Consider the following 18804-nt stretch of genomic DNA (forward strand, 5'->3'; position numbering starts at 1 on the left):
GTGTTTCACATCTGATACTCCTTGATGAAACATAGAAGCCTTGTCTTATAACAGGCTTATTCAAAGTGATACAAGCTACGAAAGTGAGATATTGGAAGAGTGTTGCCATTTTCATAATGTAATAAAAATACTGTAATGATAAATAATAATAAATAATAAATAGTGTGTAATATGCATGTCATAAAAACAAATGTTATATTTCCCAGATCACTGCTTTTATAATTTATACTCAGATAAAGGAGAAAATCCCTGGAAATATTCATTTTTTGGAGAGGGTTCGCAAGACTTGACATTTTAGTGAAAGGGGTTCACAGGTTGTTGAAGTTTGGGAACCACTGATCTAATAGAAACCATCTAAATTTACAAGAACCTCACAGATAGATATAAGAACCAGCTAGACAGATATTTCGCCTACATTTTTTAGTTTTAATATTAATAGTTTGCAGCATTTGTAACATTACAGATTATGTCATCTGACAGTAAACAAAAACTGCTTTCTGCTTTCAAAACAGAGGAGTTTTTAGCCCCCCAAAAAGAATAGCCTAACCAACCACAAACTCCGACTGAATTTGTAAAAGATGAACTCCCCTTTTTGTCTTTTTTGTGGTCTGGTTGACACTGAAATATGGAATGATGTTAAATCATGTTTTCTTAGAGTCAGTGGTAAATTACAGAAATAAAACACTTCTGGGAAATCAATCTTCTGTAAAGAAAAGATTGATTGAAATTTGAAGAAACTATAAAGTTAATTAAGGGTCTTTAAAGAAATTTTCATCAGATATCTTGAATGGAGAAGTATCAGCTTGAAGAAATTATATTGCAAGGAGACCGTAACCACAAAGGACTATGATAATGTGTCTTGTTTTAAATAACAAATGTTGATTTATTAGCATGTTTAACTAATAGTGAACAAAGGTACCAAACAGTATTTGCGTTATAGCTAGGACCAGATTAAAAATTCATTTACAGTCTAAAAAGGCAATGAAAAGTGAATGTCCTCATTGTAAACCCAAAGTGTGTCAAAAGGACTAAATAGCCATAAGATCTGGGAAAACTCAGTCCACAATGGAGACTAAAGGCTACCTAGCGGAAGTGATGTGTTGGACACGCGCGGTCAGGTGCCCCACAGAGCTGCTGTTTGGCTTTTACTAAGCATGCTCACATAGACTGAGCATGCTCAGTAACATCTGCTGAAGCTGCTGCCCTCTCTCTGCCCCCCGACTACTGGCAGTTACGGGTCAGTTCTGCTGCCAAGAAATTCCAGCTATCAGAAACAGTGAAGATGCTAGCACGGGAAAGATGAAGAAATAGAGGGAGAATGGACAGGCATTAGCAGGGCTGGCTCCAGGCACCAGCCTGGCAAGCAGGTGCTTGGGGCGGCCGCTCCGGAGAGAAGCGGCACGTCCAGGTATTCGGTGGCAATTCAGCGGACGGTCCCTCACTCCTGCTGGAAGCAAAGGACCTTCCACTGAATTGCCGCCGCAGATCACGCGGCTTTTTTTTTTGGCTGCTTGGGGCGGCCAAAACCCTGGAGCCGGCCCTGGGCATTAGAGGGCAATATAGATACATTTTGGGACCCAGTGGAATAAAGGATATTCTCACAGTTGTGACCTGCTCTTCAATGATCAGTATCCTCATTTTGTGGATCTTGCCCTGTAGAGGTGAGAGGCATGATCTTTGTTGTTACTAAGGTCACCGTGTTTCATAAACTTTTACTGATGCTGCTGATATAAGTAGAAAAATTCAAGTTCAAAATGAAAATGACCAAATCATTAAACTGAGTGGCAAAGAAGATCAATATAGAACTGCTAATCTTCTTAGTTAATTACTCCTTTAAGGCTGATTCATCACTAAGTAAAATTAATTTCTGCTACACGTTATGAGTGTGCATATTGTTTCACTTAAATGAATCAAATAAAGATAAGCCAGAGAGAGTTTGCAAAGTTCCAGACACCTGTCTGCAGAGATAAAGGCATGTCTGGCCACTTGCAAGAAGCAATATGGAGTTTATTAGATTTCTTTATTTCCGTATGTAAATTAAAAACATCAAAGCAAAATCAACCTACCTGGAGGCAGCAAATGGAGAGCTTTTTTTCCCCCATCAAAGGCTGACAGCAGAGATCAGACTTATGGAGCAAGACCTTTTAGACAATTAAGAGGTGCATCAAGTGCCCTAAGAAACCTCTAAAGAACAGTAGTGAACTTCCTCTGGTACTATATGAAGGAAGAAGATTCAATACTATATGAGCCAGCACCGCATGTTTGGTATTCAGGACACAACATAGGATGGGGATCCCTTTCCCTTCTTCCCTGTTCTTTTAGGTCTGGAAGCAGCACCCAGCTGTGTGTATGATGGTCATTTTCTTTCTACTATCTTACTGGTTAGTAACGGGCAATGTCACAGCAGCAGTTGGAGACAGGAGATGTTGTGGCAGATGGTCTCAGGGAGATGCAAGAGGAATTCTTCTGGGAACCATAAAATTCAGTATGAGGGATTGAGACAAAATAAACATCTGACCTCTGGAGTAAAGGAGACACTGAATACTTCTATTTACTCATATTCTTCCACACTCGATATCAATATTTTAAAGAATTAAACGACACAGGACTAGCCTGTAACTAGGACTGGAAGACAGTGTACAGGTGTAGAAATCCCCCTTACTTGCCCACCTAGGCTACCTGGACTTTTTGTCTGAGTTACTAGAAGTAAGCATGGTGCGTGCATGCTTACTCCCTCCCTGGAGAAGGTGGGCAGAGGAATGGAGCGTGGGCAGAGCCAAGCCTCTCAATTGCTGGCCAGAATAGCAGAGTGAGTGGGAGTAGTAATTTATTGGTGTCTATACAAGCAGTAAATTACTACCTTGCTGGGAGCAAGAAAAATGCAGGAGTGGAATTGTGACTCAGGGAGGGACTAGGGAATCTGCAGAGTTTATACAGCACTTGGTGCTGACAGCAGTGCCTGAGGTCACCACCTAGCCATATGTTGTGATATTTATTTAGAGGGAAAAGGTGCCGTGAAATATCAAAACTCCGCAGCAGTTTGACATCTATTAGATTGTTTGAAATCTATTTTTATTGTTTCCTGCCAGACTGAAGAGAACCAGAAGGAAGAAGCACTCTTACGTATTTGTGTCTGCATTGTTTTCGGTCTTACAAATTTATAACTACTCTAAAACCCATAGCCTATCTTTATCATTTCCAGTTTCTACAGCAGACAAGTAGCTGCACTTTCTGCATCAGCTGACAACGTGGCAGGCAAGGGCAGAGTCAGCATGCAGTAATAATAAATAAAAACTGCAACAATCGTATAGCATTTTCCATCCATAGATGCTATACATCAAAGAGTAAATACTGTTTGCCCCACTTTACAGATGGTGAAAGAAAAGCACAGAGAAGTTAAATTATTAGCCCAAGGTGACATCAAATAAATGGCAGAGTCAGGAATAGATCCCAGGGCTGAAATTCTGGCCCTAGTGAAGTCAATGAAAGTTTTGTGATTGATTTCAACGGGGCCAGGATTTTGCCCCAGGTCTTCTGATTCTGTCTGGTGCCTTATCCACTGCAACATGCTGCCTGTCTTGCATGCTTCTAACTCCCAAGTACTGGACCAAAGGCTCGACATAATGATCATTTTGGCTGAGAAAGGACTGAGAAAGGAGCCCTGGAGTTTATGTCTCCATTATTTTGACTCCACTATGCTTGTCAAAGCTGATTTTCACACATAATTATATTCTTACATAAGTTTCTCATGGAGTGTCAAAACATAGTTATCTGCCTCTTTTTCCAATGTTCAAATAACCTAATTTGGCATGGAAGTGCAGAGATGAGAGGGTGTATTTAAAAAAAGGGGGGGAGCTCCTGTGGGAAAGTTATTATGGTCTCTTAGAGAAAACTAATTAGGATACAAGTAATATAATGGCATTGCTAGAGTTCCCCTGACTTGTGGCCTGGCTCTTATTTTTATATCTATTATTGGCAACCATTGCTTCTTGTTTAATTTCCTAAGTATTTTGTGGAATTTAATTACCATAATTTATCATCTTTTTCTTTGTTAATAGACACCAGAGATTACCTCACCACTCACTATGCAGCAAGGCATATGAATTCGTTTTCTTAATGTGAGTCCTGTCACTAGTATAAGTGACAGCGTCATGCCAGAATGTTTAGTGTACTATATTATCCAGTCACAGAGCATATTTGGACTACTCTGGGTAAAGGAACTTTCAACCACAGATAAGCTGTGTGAAGAACTAAGCAGTAGTAGAAAATGGGACATCAAAAACCAAAAGTCATAAAAGCAAGAAAGTTCAGATCTAGCTGTAATTTTTATGTAGCCTCTCATTAATAGAAACCGTTTCAGAGCTCTTTGGTACATAACTTTTACCACCCAGTGTACAAGGGTAGGTGCATACTACCAAGTACTTATGCACAGTGTATGACAGGATATTGGCATTCAGAGAGAACGTGGCTGATCATATGCTTAAACGTAGACTTTAATTTTGTCAGAAGGCTTGGTCACCTCCCTGCTTTTGATCATAAAAGGAATGGGGGGAAGCTATGGTCTGCTGGACTGAATACAGCCTGGGAGAGTTAGGAGACCTGGTTTCTGTTCCTTACTATGCTACTAGCTGGCTGAGTGTCAGTGAGCAAGTGACTTAGCCCAAAATGTTAAAACGTGGATGTCTCAAGTAGGGCAGGAGCTCTTCCTTCCTACCCCTAGTCCTTCTCTAGCAGAGACACTGACTAGTGGTTGTGATGCAGCAGGGCAGGGGATCTTTTCTCCTGTCTCAGCTAGGACCCCAATAAGACACCACACCATCAGAGGCAGCAAGGGCAGGGGGAGACCTTTGTTTCTTGCCCCCACCTTTTCTCTGCCAACAGCACCAAAGCCTTAGAGTGGAGATAAAGTCTTCATGGCCTCCATTCACCCTGCACCATTTTATCTTGTTCTCCCTGCACGATTTTTTACATAGTCCTGTCAAACTGAAGTGGAAGGACACTTAATACAGGGTACAGTGCTTCATTGCCCAAATTCCTCCACCTCAAGTCCCCTGTTCTTAATAATTCTCAGGCAAACATATCCATGGACCCATGCTGGCTTCCACGTATGAGGCCATCTGGTCAGTAGCTTGAGAAAAAGCTGGTAAGCCACCAACCTGATGATACTGAGCAGAACCTAGATAAGGAGTCTTCAGGAAGAATGAACCAGCTGATATTCAAGACGCTCTAATTATAAAAAAGAATTTCTGATGCAGTAATAAAGGGTGGGATTTTCAAGGGATCCTAATTGAGTTAGGCACTCAACTCCTACTGGCTTTCATTGGGAGCTAGGCACTTAACTCTTAGACCCCTTTGAAAACCTCAACTACAGGCCTTGATCAAAATGTAACATCTGCCTCTCCTCTACTTTTGACCCTAAAATTACTGGGGGAGGGGGTTTACCCCTAAGGGCAACACAACAAGAAAGCTTAATAAATGCCCTGAGTGAGTGGTGGAGGAGGCAGAAAAGATGATCTAGAAACTAGAGGAAGAGAGGCTATGATTTCATCAAAGCCTGCAACGTCTCCAGCAAGGAGCTGCAAAAATGGGAAAACATCAGGATTATGTGGAAAACAGGAGGAACAGCTAACTAACTATGGGTTTCCAGGACTGAGTCAAAGGCCCTCCCCCGTCCCATAAACATTTGGGGAATACGGCTTACTGAGGTATTAAACCAGGAATGCAAACATAACTGCTTTAAAATTGATGGTTCACTGCACATTAAGTCTTTGTCCCCCTGGATAACGAAAGACCAAAAGCTGTTAGACTGTAGTTCCACAACTTCACGGGTAAGGTGAGAATGCTAGTATCACTGAGGAGACAAGACAAGTGGGAATTCAGAAGGAACAGATTTTATTTTATATTTTTCTCCCCATGTACAGAATGAAAGGAGTCCCTGAGCCACAAAAGTTTCAATTACACCTTCCTGTATCTGACAGTGCTAAAGATTCATGAAGGCAGCATGATGCATACATTCCACAAATGCAGCAGAGTACCAGCTTTCTCTGACAGGAGGAGGTTGAGGTCCCTGAACATGAAGAAACTTGATACTTAATACAGATACCGATGACTTTTTAGTAACACCAATGCCAATTTTATAACTGTTCTTAATGAAAAGGTAGACGCTAATGCATACAATCTCTCTTGTTCTTACTGGAGAGGTGCAGTAGTTTTCTTTCTCCTTCTTAATGTAATGCTTTACCCCGTTTCTAGTTTTGGGATGAGAGAAAGAGGGAATTTTGTTGTGAGTGGTGGGATAGATCAACTTCTGCATAGCTCATGACTGGATACCTGTGAACTAGTCCTTTGAGCCCCAGGAAATGGTTTCTTATTGGCATCCCCTGATAGTTGTGGGAAAATGCGTTTTTTTGATCTATGGAGCTTTCTTATGAGACAGGAGTGGAGACCTGTTTTGTGCTTCTTAATGCTTTAAACTGAATATGCAAAGGTATATGTAAGTGACTTCTTACCTACATGAGTTACCTGGGTTTATACCTGCAAAGATCTGGGGCCCTTCACTTACAAAGTGTTTTCTAATGGCACAAAATGATCTAAAGATATTCTATCATCCTGGAAGTTATCCATGCCCCTCTAAAATGGAAGACAATCTTATTTATTATTAAGAGGAGTGATGCTCAAGTTGGTTTTCTCTAGGAAATATTGGCCAGCAGTGTGAGTGGGCAGCATAGATATTTTACAACAATAAACCCAGGGATGTTTGTATACTAATCCACACAAGTTCACCATTCACAGTCAAAAGTTCTTTTTCAGTTATTGCTAGAAGGAGGTTATTTTATATAGGGAGGTGATTTCTCTAGGCACTTTAGTTTAATTCAATATCCTATTCTTTAGTATAATGTATCCCTATAGCTTCTTGTCATTGGGGGTGATTTTAATGGTATAATGTTAACTTCATTGGATCAGTCTTATAGGTGGGGAGACTAAGGTACAGTGAGGTACATGACATGCCTAAGTTCACAAAGAGTTAGTGATTCGCTCAAGACATAGGTCTGTGCACAGCTGGAATAGCATCCAGAGCTCCTGACTCTCAGGGTCAGACCCTATGACTGAGAATTGCTAATATAGTATCTGGTTTTAAGCAAGGCCCGGGGGGGTGGGGGGGAAGTGTTCCAGAAAACTACAGGCCTGTTAACTTGACTTCAATTGTATGCAAGGTCTTGGAACAAAATTTTGAAAGAGAAAGTAGTTAATGACACAGAAGTAAATGGTAATTGGGATAAAATACAACATGGCTTTACAAAAGGTAAAGACCAACTTGATCTCCTTTGAGAAGAGAACTGATTTTTAGATAAAGGAAATGCAGTTGATTGAATCTACCTGGATTTCAGTAAGGGATTTGATACAGGAACGTATTAGTTAAATTGGAGAAGAGGGGAACTAATATGAGAATTGAAAGCTGGAAAAGGAACCTGTTAAACGAGAAACTACAATGGGTCATACTGGAAGGTGAATGGTTAAGCTGGAGAGAAGTTACTAGTGGAGTTCCTCTGGGATCAGTCTTGGGACCAATCTTATTTAACATTTTTATTAATGAGCTTGATACAGAAAGTGGGGGTGTGCTAATAAAATTTGCAGATGACACAAAATTGCGAGGCATTGCCAGTATGAAGGAGGACTGGAATATCATACAAAATGATCTGGACGACCTTGAAAACTGGAGTAATAGAAATGGGATGAAATTTAATAGTGCGAAGTGCGAAGGAAATAACAAGAATTTTTGCTATAAGCTGGTGACTCAACAGTTGGAAGCGACAGAGGAGGAGAAAGATCTTGGTATATTGGTTGATCACAAGATGATTATGAGATGTCAATGTGATGCAGCCATGAAAAAGGCTAATGCATCAGGCGATGCATCCTAGAACTGGGAAAAGGGGCCTTTGCCTGGTGTGAAAAACATGTGTTTTGATTTAAGAAAATTATGGTTATTAGAAAATTTAATGCACAATAGAAAATCTACTTAGGGCTACAGGCCATCATTTAAACATAAATGCATAGACATAGCAAATCTGTGTGCAGCTCTTTAAGTTGGGGATTGGTCCTACTTTGAGCAGGGGGTTGGACTAGATGACTTCCTGAGGTCCCTTCCAAGCCTGATATTCTATGATTCTAAGACAGGGAAGTGTTAGAACCATTATATAAGGCACTAGTGAGAGCTCATTTGGAATACTGTGTACTGTTCTGGTCTCCCATGTTTAAGAAAGATTAATTCAAACTGGGACAGGTGCAAAGAAGGGCTACTAGGATGATCTGAGGAATGGAAAACCTACCTTCAGAGAGGAAACTCAAAGAGTTTGGCTTGTTTGGCTTAAACAAAAGAAGGCTGAGGGGAGATGCAATTGCTCTCTATAAATACATCTGAAGGATAAATACCTGGGAGGGAGAGGAGTTATTTAAGATAAGCGCCAATGTATACCCAAGAACAAATGGATATAAACTGGCCATCAACAAATTTATATTCCCATCATCACAGCATCTGGGCATATGACAAATTAAAACCATTAAACTGCCATAATAGACAGAACAAACATCCCACTCCCTACAACACTGCTAACATCACCAGTATAAGATAACCTCTTGTGTCAAACAAATGCCTATTGAGAAGCCATGGCTGAGCTCTTCCTTAAAGGCTGCATATAGCAAGGGACAGCGGCCAATACAGTGTCACAGGGCCATTAGGTAGATGGCCTGGGTCTTCCACTGATGCCCCTGAACCCATATAGATCCTTGGGGCTCTGTTGCCTGGAAAAAGGTGGGCACAAACACCATCCTCTCTAGCAGAACAACTGGAATGAAAACTGTACCATGGGAACCTTCCAGAAATTTTCTCCACTTTAGCCCTCCTTTTGTGGGTTGTCCCCAGAGGAATGGCGAACCAGCCCTAAATTCCCATCGCAACAACCTTAAATTCTCATCCCATTCTGACAGAGGGAAGCTAGTAAATTCTCAACATCCAAAAGGCAACATAAGTAACTGTAATACAAAGCCTCCTGTCCTATAGTGATTAATATTGAAAAGATCATATTCCATGCTTTTTTTTTTTTAAGATAAGTTCAACAGCAAATCAACAGCACCAACCTAGTAACAGGTCCTAGCAGCATGATCTTCAGTTACACAACCTACTGCTACATAGCAAATGGATAACTGTAAAACCCAGACACCTACTCCTTCCAGTCTATGTACCAATCCTCCTTGAGCATTGCTGCTTTGCACCCCTGCCCTTCTTGCAACCGCAAATAAGATAAATGGGTCAACGTGGTCTAACCTCCTGCACATTTTCCAAGGGCCAGCCATTCAAAAGTTTCTTGTTACTTTGTTAACATGTCCTGTAATGGAAGCTAGCAAGTTGCAAGAGAATAGGAACAGGTTTATTGGTTAACACAGTAATTGTAATTTAATTTTTTAACAGCCGCACTGCTACTATGAAGAAATGGCCAGTCTGGCTCCCAAAGTCAATAGTAACTTTACCACTGAATTCAAAGGGAGCAGACTTGTGCCCACTGGTAGGAGGAGACATAGGACAAATAATTAGAGAGTATATGAAAGAAAGAGCGAGAGCACACAAATTACAGATAGTAAATACAGTAAAGCCAAACATCACGGCCTAGATCCTCAGAGGCACCAGAGCAGGGCTTGGCATGCCAGAGTAGGGAAGGGACATCTATGGCTTTTTACATTTTACACCACCTTTCCACCACCATTCTCAATTCTTTCTGGTGATGGCAAAATGGCCACAGGTGCAAGTCAGAGCAGCCTCAATGATCACTTGTCTTACCGCATCAGCTGATGTCTACTTTGGAGCTTCTCCAGCAGCCAGGGTCACTGGAGAACACTGTGCTTCTGCTGTGCCCCTCCCATCCCAAGTACAACATTGGGGGGGCAGAGGGCTGGCTATTTCATCCCAATCCTGAGCTGCTGTCTTTAGCCAGGTTGAAGTCACCTTTGTGCTGCTGCAGTGGCATGAAGGAGACTGACTTAACAGCGGCTTAGGAACTGGCCCTTTGCTGTATCTAGATTGCCCACAAAAGGTAGACAGATGATGAGGTTAGAGCTCATCCTCTACCACACTGGCTAGCAGAGCTGATAGGCTCAAAACAGGATATAATTCTGCACTCCCTTAACATGAGTAATAGTGAGTGCATCCCTTAAAATTGGGAGCTCTAAAAAGTATTTTATCTAATTGAGGCTGAATTCATACTACAGCTCTCACTTAAGCAGTACCCTTCTGGAAAAACCCTAATGCAGGCCAGTGACTCATGGGCACATATGAGCTCTTTGTGATTAGTTATGCATAACACATTTCTTTGCATTTAACTCCTTAGATTTCTTTAATGAAAAAGAAAAAAAAAACTATTTCACTTGTTTAAGCTACTTGCTATTCAGTTAGGACTTGATCCAAAGCCCATTATATGAATCAGGCACTTATTCAGCCTGTAGAACTAGTAAACTCTTTTACATCCCAATCCTGCAAACGCTTACATGCATGCTTAACTTCACGTAGGTGAGTAATTAGGACTACATGCATGCAGAAAGTCAAGCATGCACAAAAGTGCTTGAAGGATTTGAGCCTTAAAGAGCTGCACACAGATGTGCTATGCATTTATGTTTAAATGATGGCCTGTAGGCTTATGGAGATTTTCTATTGTGCATTAAATTTTCTAATAATCATAATTTTCTTAAATCAAAACACATGTTTTTCACACCAAGCAAAGGCCCCTTTTCCCAGTCAGGATCATATACATGCTTTCAAATATAAAACCTCAGCCATTTTTGATAAAGCCATGTTCACAATAACTTTGTTCAATATTGTTCAAATTACACAGAGAGAGGAAAAAGAGAAAAATTTGGGCAGAAACCAAGCATGGAAAATATGGGACCAAATGAAGTTTTGAAAACATCAAGAACTGGGTATTAGAATTGAAACTATTGTGCCATTTTAATAATAATAAATGGAGATATCCCATCTCCTAGAACTGGAAAGGACCTTGAAAGGTCATCGAGTCTAGCCCCCTGCCTTCACTAGCAGGACCAAGTACTGATTTTGCCCCAGATCCCCAAGTAGCCCCCTCAAGGATTGAACTCATAACCCCAGGTTTAGCAGGCCAATGCTCAAACCACTGAGCTATCCTGTAAACATAACATTTTGTTCAGAAACCACTCACCTGATCTCGAGAATATGGAGTATCGACTATCTGCTTGTCAGCGCAAGCTGCTAGAAGAATTTTCAGTGCATTCAAGTGAAGCAACATCTCACAAGCCATTGTGTCAAAAAATGTAATATTGGCAAGTGCCGCTGAAGCCAGAAGGAAAACTTCACCAGTTGAGGCCTCTTGGCACAATTCTAGAAATGCAGAAAATAATTTAATTAAAATAAATAATTTACTCCTCCAGCATGAAAAGGTTTGTATATGAGTTAAATATTCCTCTGAAATTAATATTAGACATTTCCTTGTGTTTTTGCAGACTGGACTGAAGCAGGTATAGATGGCAAGATAAATCTAGACTACAAGTCTCTGGGAGCATTCACTCAATTAGTGACCTAGGCTATCACACTTAAGTTTCTCCACTGGATGTTATTCAAGATAAATATTATATTCCTAAACAAAATAAGATGCACTCAGCAGATGGGTAAAACTAATGGATCCATGAGAATAAAATTCTGCAATTTATCTTACTGTTTCTAAAACTTTTTTATACTCTAAGACTATCCTGTATATTTTTAAATTTTGCAGACCTCTTAAAAAATGCTGCAGACACAGCAATTATCATCAGAACCTCCTAAGTGCCTTTTAATTCCTGTACACATTTACTTTAACTAGATCTGAGTCACCCAGCAATTTGATTTCAGTGCGTTTTAAAAATTAAAAATACAAAGAGAGAGTCACTCAATTACTCAGCTATAAATATTACAAGGAAATTGATGACTGGATTGTGAAAAGGCTTTCCCAAATTTGAGTCATTCTATTCCTAAAGCTTATATTGCTTAGGCTTGGTGCATCATCAGCTGATGATTTGGTGAGGCAATCAAGGGAATAGCCTTCTCCTCAGTGACTCTGCCCAGAGGAATACTGATTCATTTTGGCATATTCCTGGCTGGCCACGATTGCTGGGCTTAAACACTGTTTGGTGGGTTGCAAGTTAGCTCAACAAATGGAGTATAAAGTGGAAATTGACAGCTGAGAAAGCTGGATTATCTTGTTCTTTGAAGATATGTCCCCACACTCTCATGCATCCCCCCTTCCTTTCCTGTCCCTCCCATACACACAGTGTACGGATTCCAGGGCAAGCGTGCTATGGGCTTCTAATCTTCAGACACGATGCTGAGGCCCAGTCTGGAACAGTACACTGAACAGTATAAAGTATCAAATAAGGTCTAGTATGTTTCGTACTTTCTGGATTGGACAAGACAGTATGATTGCCACATTTGAGATCTGGGATAACTTTCCACATCTAGCGTATTATCCCAACTGCAGGGACAGGTGTCTTTCAGCTTCTGCTGCTCAACAGGCCAACGTTTGTGATGGACTGTTTACTTGCATCTTGGACTTTGTTGAATTTGTAACAGTTCTGATTGGAGCATCCCTGGGTGTTGCCCTATAACTCCATTTCAGGTTCGGATTGAGTAAATTAGAGGTGGAACAGACTGGGTGTTGGTGACATACTGGGCACAAGAAGCAGCCCCCCTCAGACTGCCTAACACCACCTCATTACAAAAGGCTGCTGGGTAGAAGAGAGGTGTGTAGTATAGTGTGCCACAGCAGGGGAGGATCGGAGCACAGAGGTGCCTGTAGGCACAGTAGACCTACTTTTAATTAATGGAAATTGCAAGATGACAGTCTGCAGGGTAACAGTTGATGGTTAATAGTTATATTCACAAGTTGAAACATTTTATTCAGTACTAATCAGACTGTTGACTCCAGATTTGTGAGTGTTCTGTATTTACAACATCTGGGCAGTGGTAATGATCATTTCATCTGTACTGTGTTTGTGAATGTGGAATGCCTGGGCAGCTGGGTGGACAGATCAAAGTTGTTAAAAATATGGAGTGATTCTGATGTGGTTTCATTCTAGCCACTTGGACAGATTATGATGTACAGGCTCTTGTGAAGGAGTTGCAATGACTTCCAGGTATGGAATGTGACAGACCAGCTTAAAAGTTGTCACTTTTCAGTAGCAGATAAAAGGTCCATTAGCCTAGCTGGTTGCTTGAGCTCAGTGGGATAGAGCAGAGACCTATGTATCTATTCCGCAGGTCTCACATATGCAGTTCGCTGATGATTCTGGTATCTGTAAGTGTATGTAGCTATGGATTGTTAAAGATGAATAAGTATTTATATCACTGATATGGAGGGGAGTGGAGGAAGCACTTATTTGGCAGACTCTTGTGCTGGAAGAGGCTAGAAAACAGCATTAAAAACTAAAGGTTCCCCTACCTACCCAATGACTAAATTCAGATCTGAATAATGTCTCAGACCATGATACTAGCTCCTTAATTTACAAGAATGTTATCATTAACCCCAGATAAAGGCAAACCCCAGTCACGTGTTGTAGCATATCATTGTTGACTGGAGGATGCATTTTGGTCTTCATCATTACATTGTACTTGTCAGCACTACATTCCACCTCTTGCCTTAGCATGGACTGAGATCCTAATGAAAAGGCCACTTTTTAATGCACAAGAACAGCAAGTTATACAGTAATTTTTGTATAAAGTATCATACAGTTGTAGAAAAGATAATGGGCTTGATTCTCCACTCACTTTCACCAGTTTTACACTGATAACTCTCGACTGACTTCTGTATTGTTACTCCTGATTTAGACCACTGCAGGTGAGATGATAACCAGGCCCACTTTTTAGGCCTCAAATGGCTACTATTTCCACAAATAAATTGTATTTGAACTTTGGCTAAAATTCAAGAATGTTAGAACTATTGAAAAATTTCCAACTTCAGGATTTAAAACAACTGAGCTAGTCCACATAGATTTCTACTGTGGAACTTTATAGGGGCAAGAAAGGCAAATACTCCTTAGAGAACATTGCTAATGGAGGAAAGCCTGTCTTTCAACATAAGTTTCTTTTTCCTTTTCCAGTAAATCTAACAAGAAAGGCTTAAAACAAACCCTGTCTACTTACTGACAAGTGCTGTGACAATTTCCTCCATATTTTCCAGAAAGCTGCTGAGATGCTGAGTGAAAGTGAGATGTGGAGATGTGATTTGTGCTATTACTGCTGCTGCTTCTGCACGAGTGGCTTCAGAATGGGTACTATCTGTGAGAATGTCAGCCAAGCACAATATCCCGTCAACCTTGTGGGGGGGAGGGGAACAGTTGGATACAGGTTAACCAATGAGACAAATATTTTCACAACCAAATTAGGATTTACATGTGTGTATTGTATACTACTTATAAAACTACTGAACTGATTTCTTTTCAAAATTGGCTTGAACCATAGTACTCAGTGACATATACCAAACAAAAAGTTAATAGATTCAGCCTTTTTAAAAACTGAGTGCAACATAAAAAAAATATTCTCAGAATGCACAGGAGTGGGGAGAGGAAGTGTTCCTTCCCCCACCCTCCAAGCTTTTATAACTCAAAATGACTGAGTTGATTTTGCTCAAACATAACAAAAATGTTTTGGCAGAGATGAAGCATGGAAAATCCCACTCTAAATAAGAATTTGTTTGTTAAGGTGAACAGATATTATGTCACAGTCTCATCTAAGTCCCTGTTTGCGCATGTCACTTCATTCAACTTACTCAATATTGCAATGAGCTCCACATGGGTGGAACCTTGAGGAGCTCATTGACAATACCAAGAAGCCAATACAGGATGAAGGCCTATAATTGTCAGCCTCTAACCATGACAGAAACAACAAGATTGTTGTAGACCAGCAGTTTCTGGGAAGCTAACACAAGTGTAGCATAGGCACATACTGTCTCAAACCAGAGTTATAGCTATTAGTTCCTTACAAGTTTTGAAAAGTAAAACAAAGCAAAGATTTGTATATCCTTGTACATCTGGAATGACCAATATCTTCAAAGTGTGTTCCTTTTAGCAGGCATAAATATACACACATACATACACATTTACTCTGTGTTATAGTGGACCCTATTACACACTGATGTGCTACAACAGGGCATGATGTAAAACAGCCAACACAATGTGACAGATCATATTGTAAAAATTTGATACCTACTACCCAGATAACCAGCAGATAAGAGTGATGAAAGACCTATGGACAACGTCATAATCAATGTATTTGTAGACCAGTAAAATTTGTTTTCTGACTGTTATTTATTATTCCTGAATAATTCACCATGTTGCCATGTAGGTAGGCAGATGGGCTTATTAAGGCAGTTTTACATTTGTGAACACAGAAATTGTACACAATGATGCCGATTTTGCTATCTGTTACATCCATGTAAATCAAGAGTAATTCCATCGATCTCAGAGTTGCACACCAATCTCAATAATGGACAGTAGAATTTGGCCCGACAGTTAAAAAATATTACCCCTTTGGTAAGCTTTGTTTGGAAGCTCCTCTAAAATCTAATTTTTTTTTTCCATTTGCTTCTTTACATGATTTCTGTTCTCTATCAGCTCATGGTAGTTGGACAGATTTTATAACTCACTTTTACAGACCTCCCTCCAGGAGGAAGATTCAGAGGAGAACCAATTTCTTGCTCAAAATTTAACTGGAGCTGGAATCAGCATTATAAATATAGGGGGTAGTTGATACAATACTCTTTACTAAATATTTTGATATCTCTTTAATAGTCTCCCAAATATTGTGTGTGATCCAGATGTTTGTCATCTCCCAGTTAGACTACTGCAGATTAATATGACTGCCCTGAAGAAGCTTCAGCTTGTGCAGTACCCTGCAGCACTCCTATTAGTGAACAAAGGCAGATGTAAACACATCATACCAATACTTGGAACTCCAATGGCTGCCTAGTCCTTCCTGGACAGAATTTAAGATTCTAGTCTACAAGGCACTTGGCTGGGTCTAAGATACCTCAAAAATCTACCTTTTCATGACCGTCTAAGGCAGCTATGAGGCAGAAAGACCCTTGCACTAGACTAGCTCCCAGATAAGACTCTGATACGTAGGGCTCTAATGCTGAAAATGCTCTAAGATTTTTAAAACTCTAACAGAGGACATCAGATTGAGTCCAGGCCTGACTATCAAAGAGCTGAGTCTTGTATTTAGGCCTAAACATAAAGCCTCACCTCCATATGGCATCTTCCTGGGAACAACACACTGTTTCTAAAATTGAAGAAGAACGATAAGGGGAAAAAGGGAAAAAAGAAAGGAAGAAAACAAGTATAACCCTTCCTTTCCATCCTCCCAAACCCTATTTGTGAGAGACTGGGAGGACTCTACTGGAAGATCATAAGAGCTTAACTATGTCTTCACTTCCTAGGTGATGATTATATATTAATTTCTGCGCAAAATGAGTCCCTGGGGGAGTCCTTTTTATCACTGTATTTTAAATGTGTTGTGGAGCTCTTAGAGCAGGGATCGGCAACCTTTGGCATGCGACCTGCCAGGATAAGCACCCTGGTGAGCTGGGCCGCTTTGTTTACCTGCCACGTCCACAGGTTCGGCCGATCGTGGCTCCCACTGGCCGCGAGCCGCGTGCCAAAGGTTGCCTATCCCTGTCCTAGAGCAAAGGACAGGAGGCTATTTTTATAAACATGTGGATAAATACAACAAACCCACATCAAAAACAAGCAAAGAGGCACACTAGCATCATGGGAAGCTTTGGGAATGTTGCCATGTAGGGCACACTTAATGCTCTCTTTAATTATTAGGCAGTACTTGAAGACTGCATAGAGAGGTGCCTTAGATTTTGGATGTGTTGTTCTGATTAGTCCCTGATGCCCCTCAATACCCCAATTTAGCACTTTTCAGAGGCATCAGGACAAGAAAAGATCTGAGCAGCCTGTTGCATAGTCAGGAAGAATCTAGCCCCACCGAACAATGCCAGGAATGACTTCCTGAGCGTACTCTGAAATTCTGAGGACTGGCCATATTCTCAGTTATCCAATTGCCATATGTAGTAAAGCAGTCAAGGCAGAACAACCTACCTACCTTGGGCTTTTGGGGAACCTAAATGGACTTGTCAAATGCACTCACCAATCAAGCAATTTAGGCTTGTGGAGCTGTCTCATTCTCTCCACCCAGTCAATGTTCCCTTAAACCTTGCACATTTTTAATGTTCAGTCATTCATTTCTAAATGGTTTGTTCAAAGCTTCTCTTGTTCCCATTTTAGTTATTTATTAATATACAGTGCCAAGTTACCTTAATTAAATGTCTCCGTGGGACATAAATTAAGTTGGTTGGTAAGCAGTGACAATTTCTGCACTCTAGAAGATCTATCAGATTCCTGGGAACAGGAATTACCATCTTGAAGATCAGTTGGGATGTACTTTTTAAAGGGAAATATAAATATTCAACTGGATCCCTGTTAACATCAGGAAATACAACAAAGGAAATAACATCTCTTTGGGATTTTTCCTACTGACTACAAATGGTGTTTAGACTAGATACTGAAAAAATGACAGGAAGAGATGAATTGCTTTTCAATGTTAAATTTTTTTTGACAGGCTTTCAACATTAATCTACCTAGAGCAAGATATTTTCTTCTAGTTATGGCAGAATTCTACAGCTTGGAACTGGGGATTCACAGAACACATTTAGCTTCAAGGTGTATTAATAGAACTCTGTCAAAAATTAGTATGTCCTCACAAACTGATTTACTAGCCAATGTGTGCTAGACATCATCGTGAGCAAAAAAACCCCAACCTGCTTTGTCATCCTGAAGCCTTCCGGTATCACACCTTGTTTGGGATGAAAAAAATGCTAATGATAATAGTCAGTTGAAAAAAAATTATGTATATTTCAAGACATTCAAAAATTACTGCAGTAGGGACTGGCTCAAGCGTTTGGTAACAGATTACACACAGACTTTCACCTCTAAAGTCACTGGTTCAAACCAAACCTAGGTCAATAATGACCAAGGTCATGACCTGTTAACTGTTATTCAACTACCTATGCAGAAATGTCAAAATCTCTCATGGGATGAGATTGCAGTTGTTAATAGAGAGGAATCCTCATCCCCAAAACTGCCATCATGGCACTAAATTGCACCCTTGCTGACAGTCTCAGCCAGGAGTGCCGCCAGCTTTTTTGCCGCCCTAGGCGGCAGAAGGTCCCACCCCCGAAATGCCACCCCCGACAGAGGCAGCGGAAGGTCCCGCCCCTGAAATACCGATGATGACTGGGGCGGCCGAAGATCCGGCCACCGCGGTCGCCGCCCCCCAAATGTTAGCGCCCTAGGCAACCGCCTAGGTCGCCTAATGGATTGCGCTGGTCTGGGTCTCAGCAGAAAAGCCCACGACTGAATGGGGATGAATACCTTGAATGAGAGTGAACCTCCCAGCTGCTGCCTGTGCATACTTTACTCTATGAATAAAGGGTTAGTTTCCTGTTGTTTCATTCTAATAACTTTTACATTGAAAAAGAAAAAGAAATTCATATACTCAAATATGTCAAGATCTTAGGTTACGTATAAACAGCAAAGCCATATGAAAATCATTTAGAAAACTGACTCAGAAGAGCTAAAATAGAACTAAATATACAACAGCAATCCAAATAGAACTGCTGCTTAGAAAATACATATAGCTACATAATTTACACTGTAAATGTATACAAATGTTTAAAAATGCAATGCATAAGC

The 18804-nt window shown here is 40.5% G+C and overlaps 1 protein-coding gene across 1 annotated transcript in view; it reads right to left on the bottom strand.

Annotated features, from left to right (window-relative positions):
* The window catches only part of INSC (INSC spindle orientation adaptor protein), a 222310-nt gene that overhangs the window by 20522 nt on the left and 182984 nt on the right, over nt 1-18804 (bottom strand). Inside the window, exons 8-9 of the mRNA XM_054024946.1 lie at nt 14192-14363; nt 11220-11398 (exon numbers count right to left, since the gene is read on the bottom strand). Coding sequence (XP_053880921.1) covers nt 11220-11398; nt 14192-14363 — 351 coding nt within the window. The remainder of the gene's footprint in view (nt 1-11219; nt 11399-14191; nt 14364-18804) is intronic.

This window comes from Malaclemys terrapin, chromosome 4, assembly GCF_027887155.1.
Source record: "Malaclemys terrapin pileata isolate rMalTer1 chromosome 4, rMalTer1.hap1, whole genome shotgun sequence".
NCBI classification, from domain to species: Eukaryota; Metazoa; Chordata; order Testudines; family Emydidae; genus Malaclemys; species Malaclemys terrapin.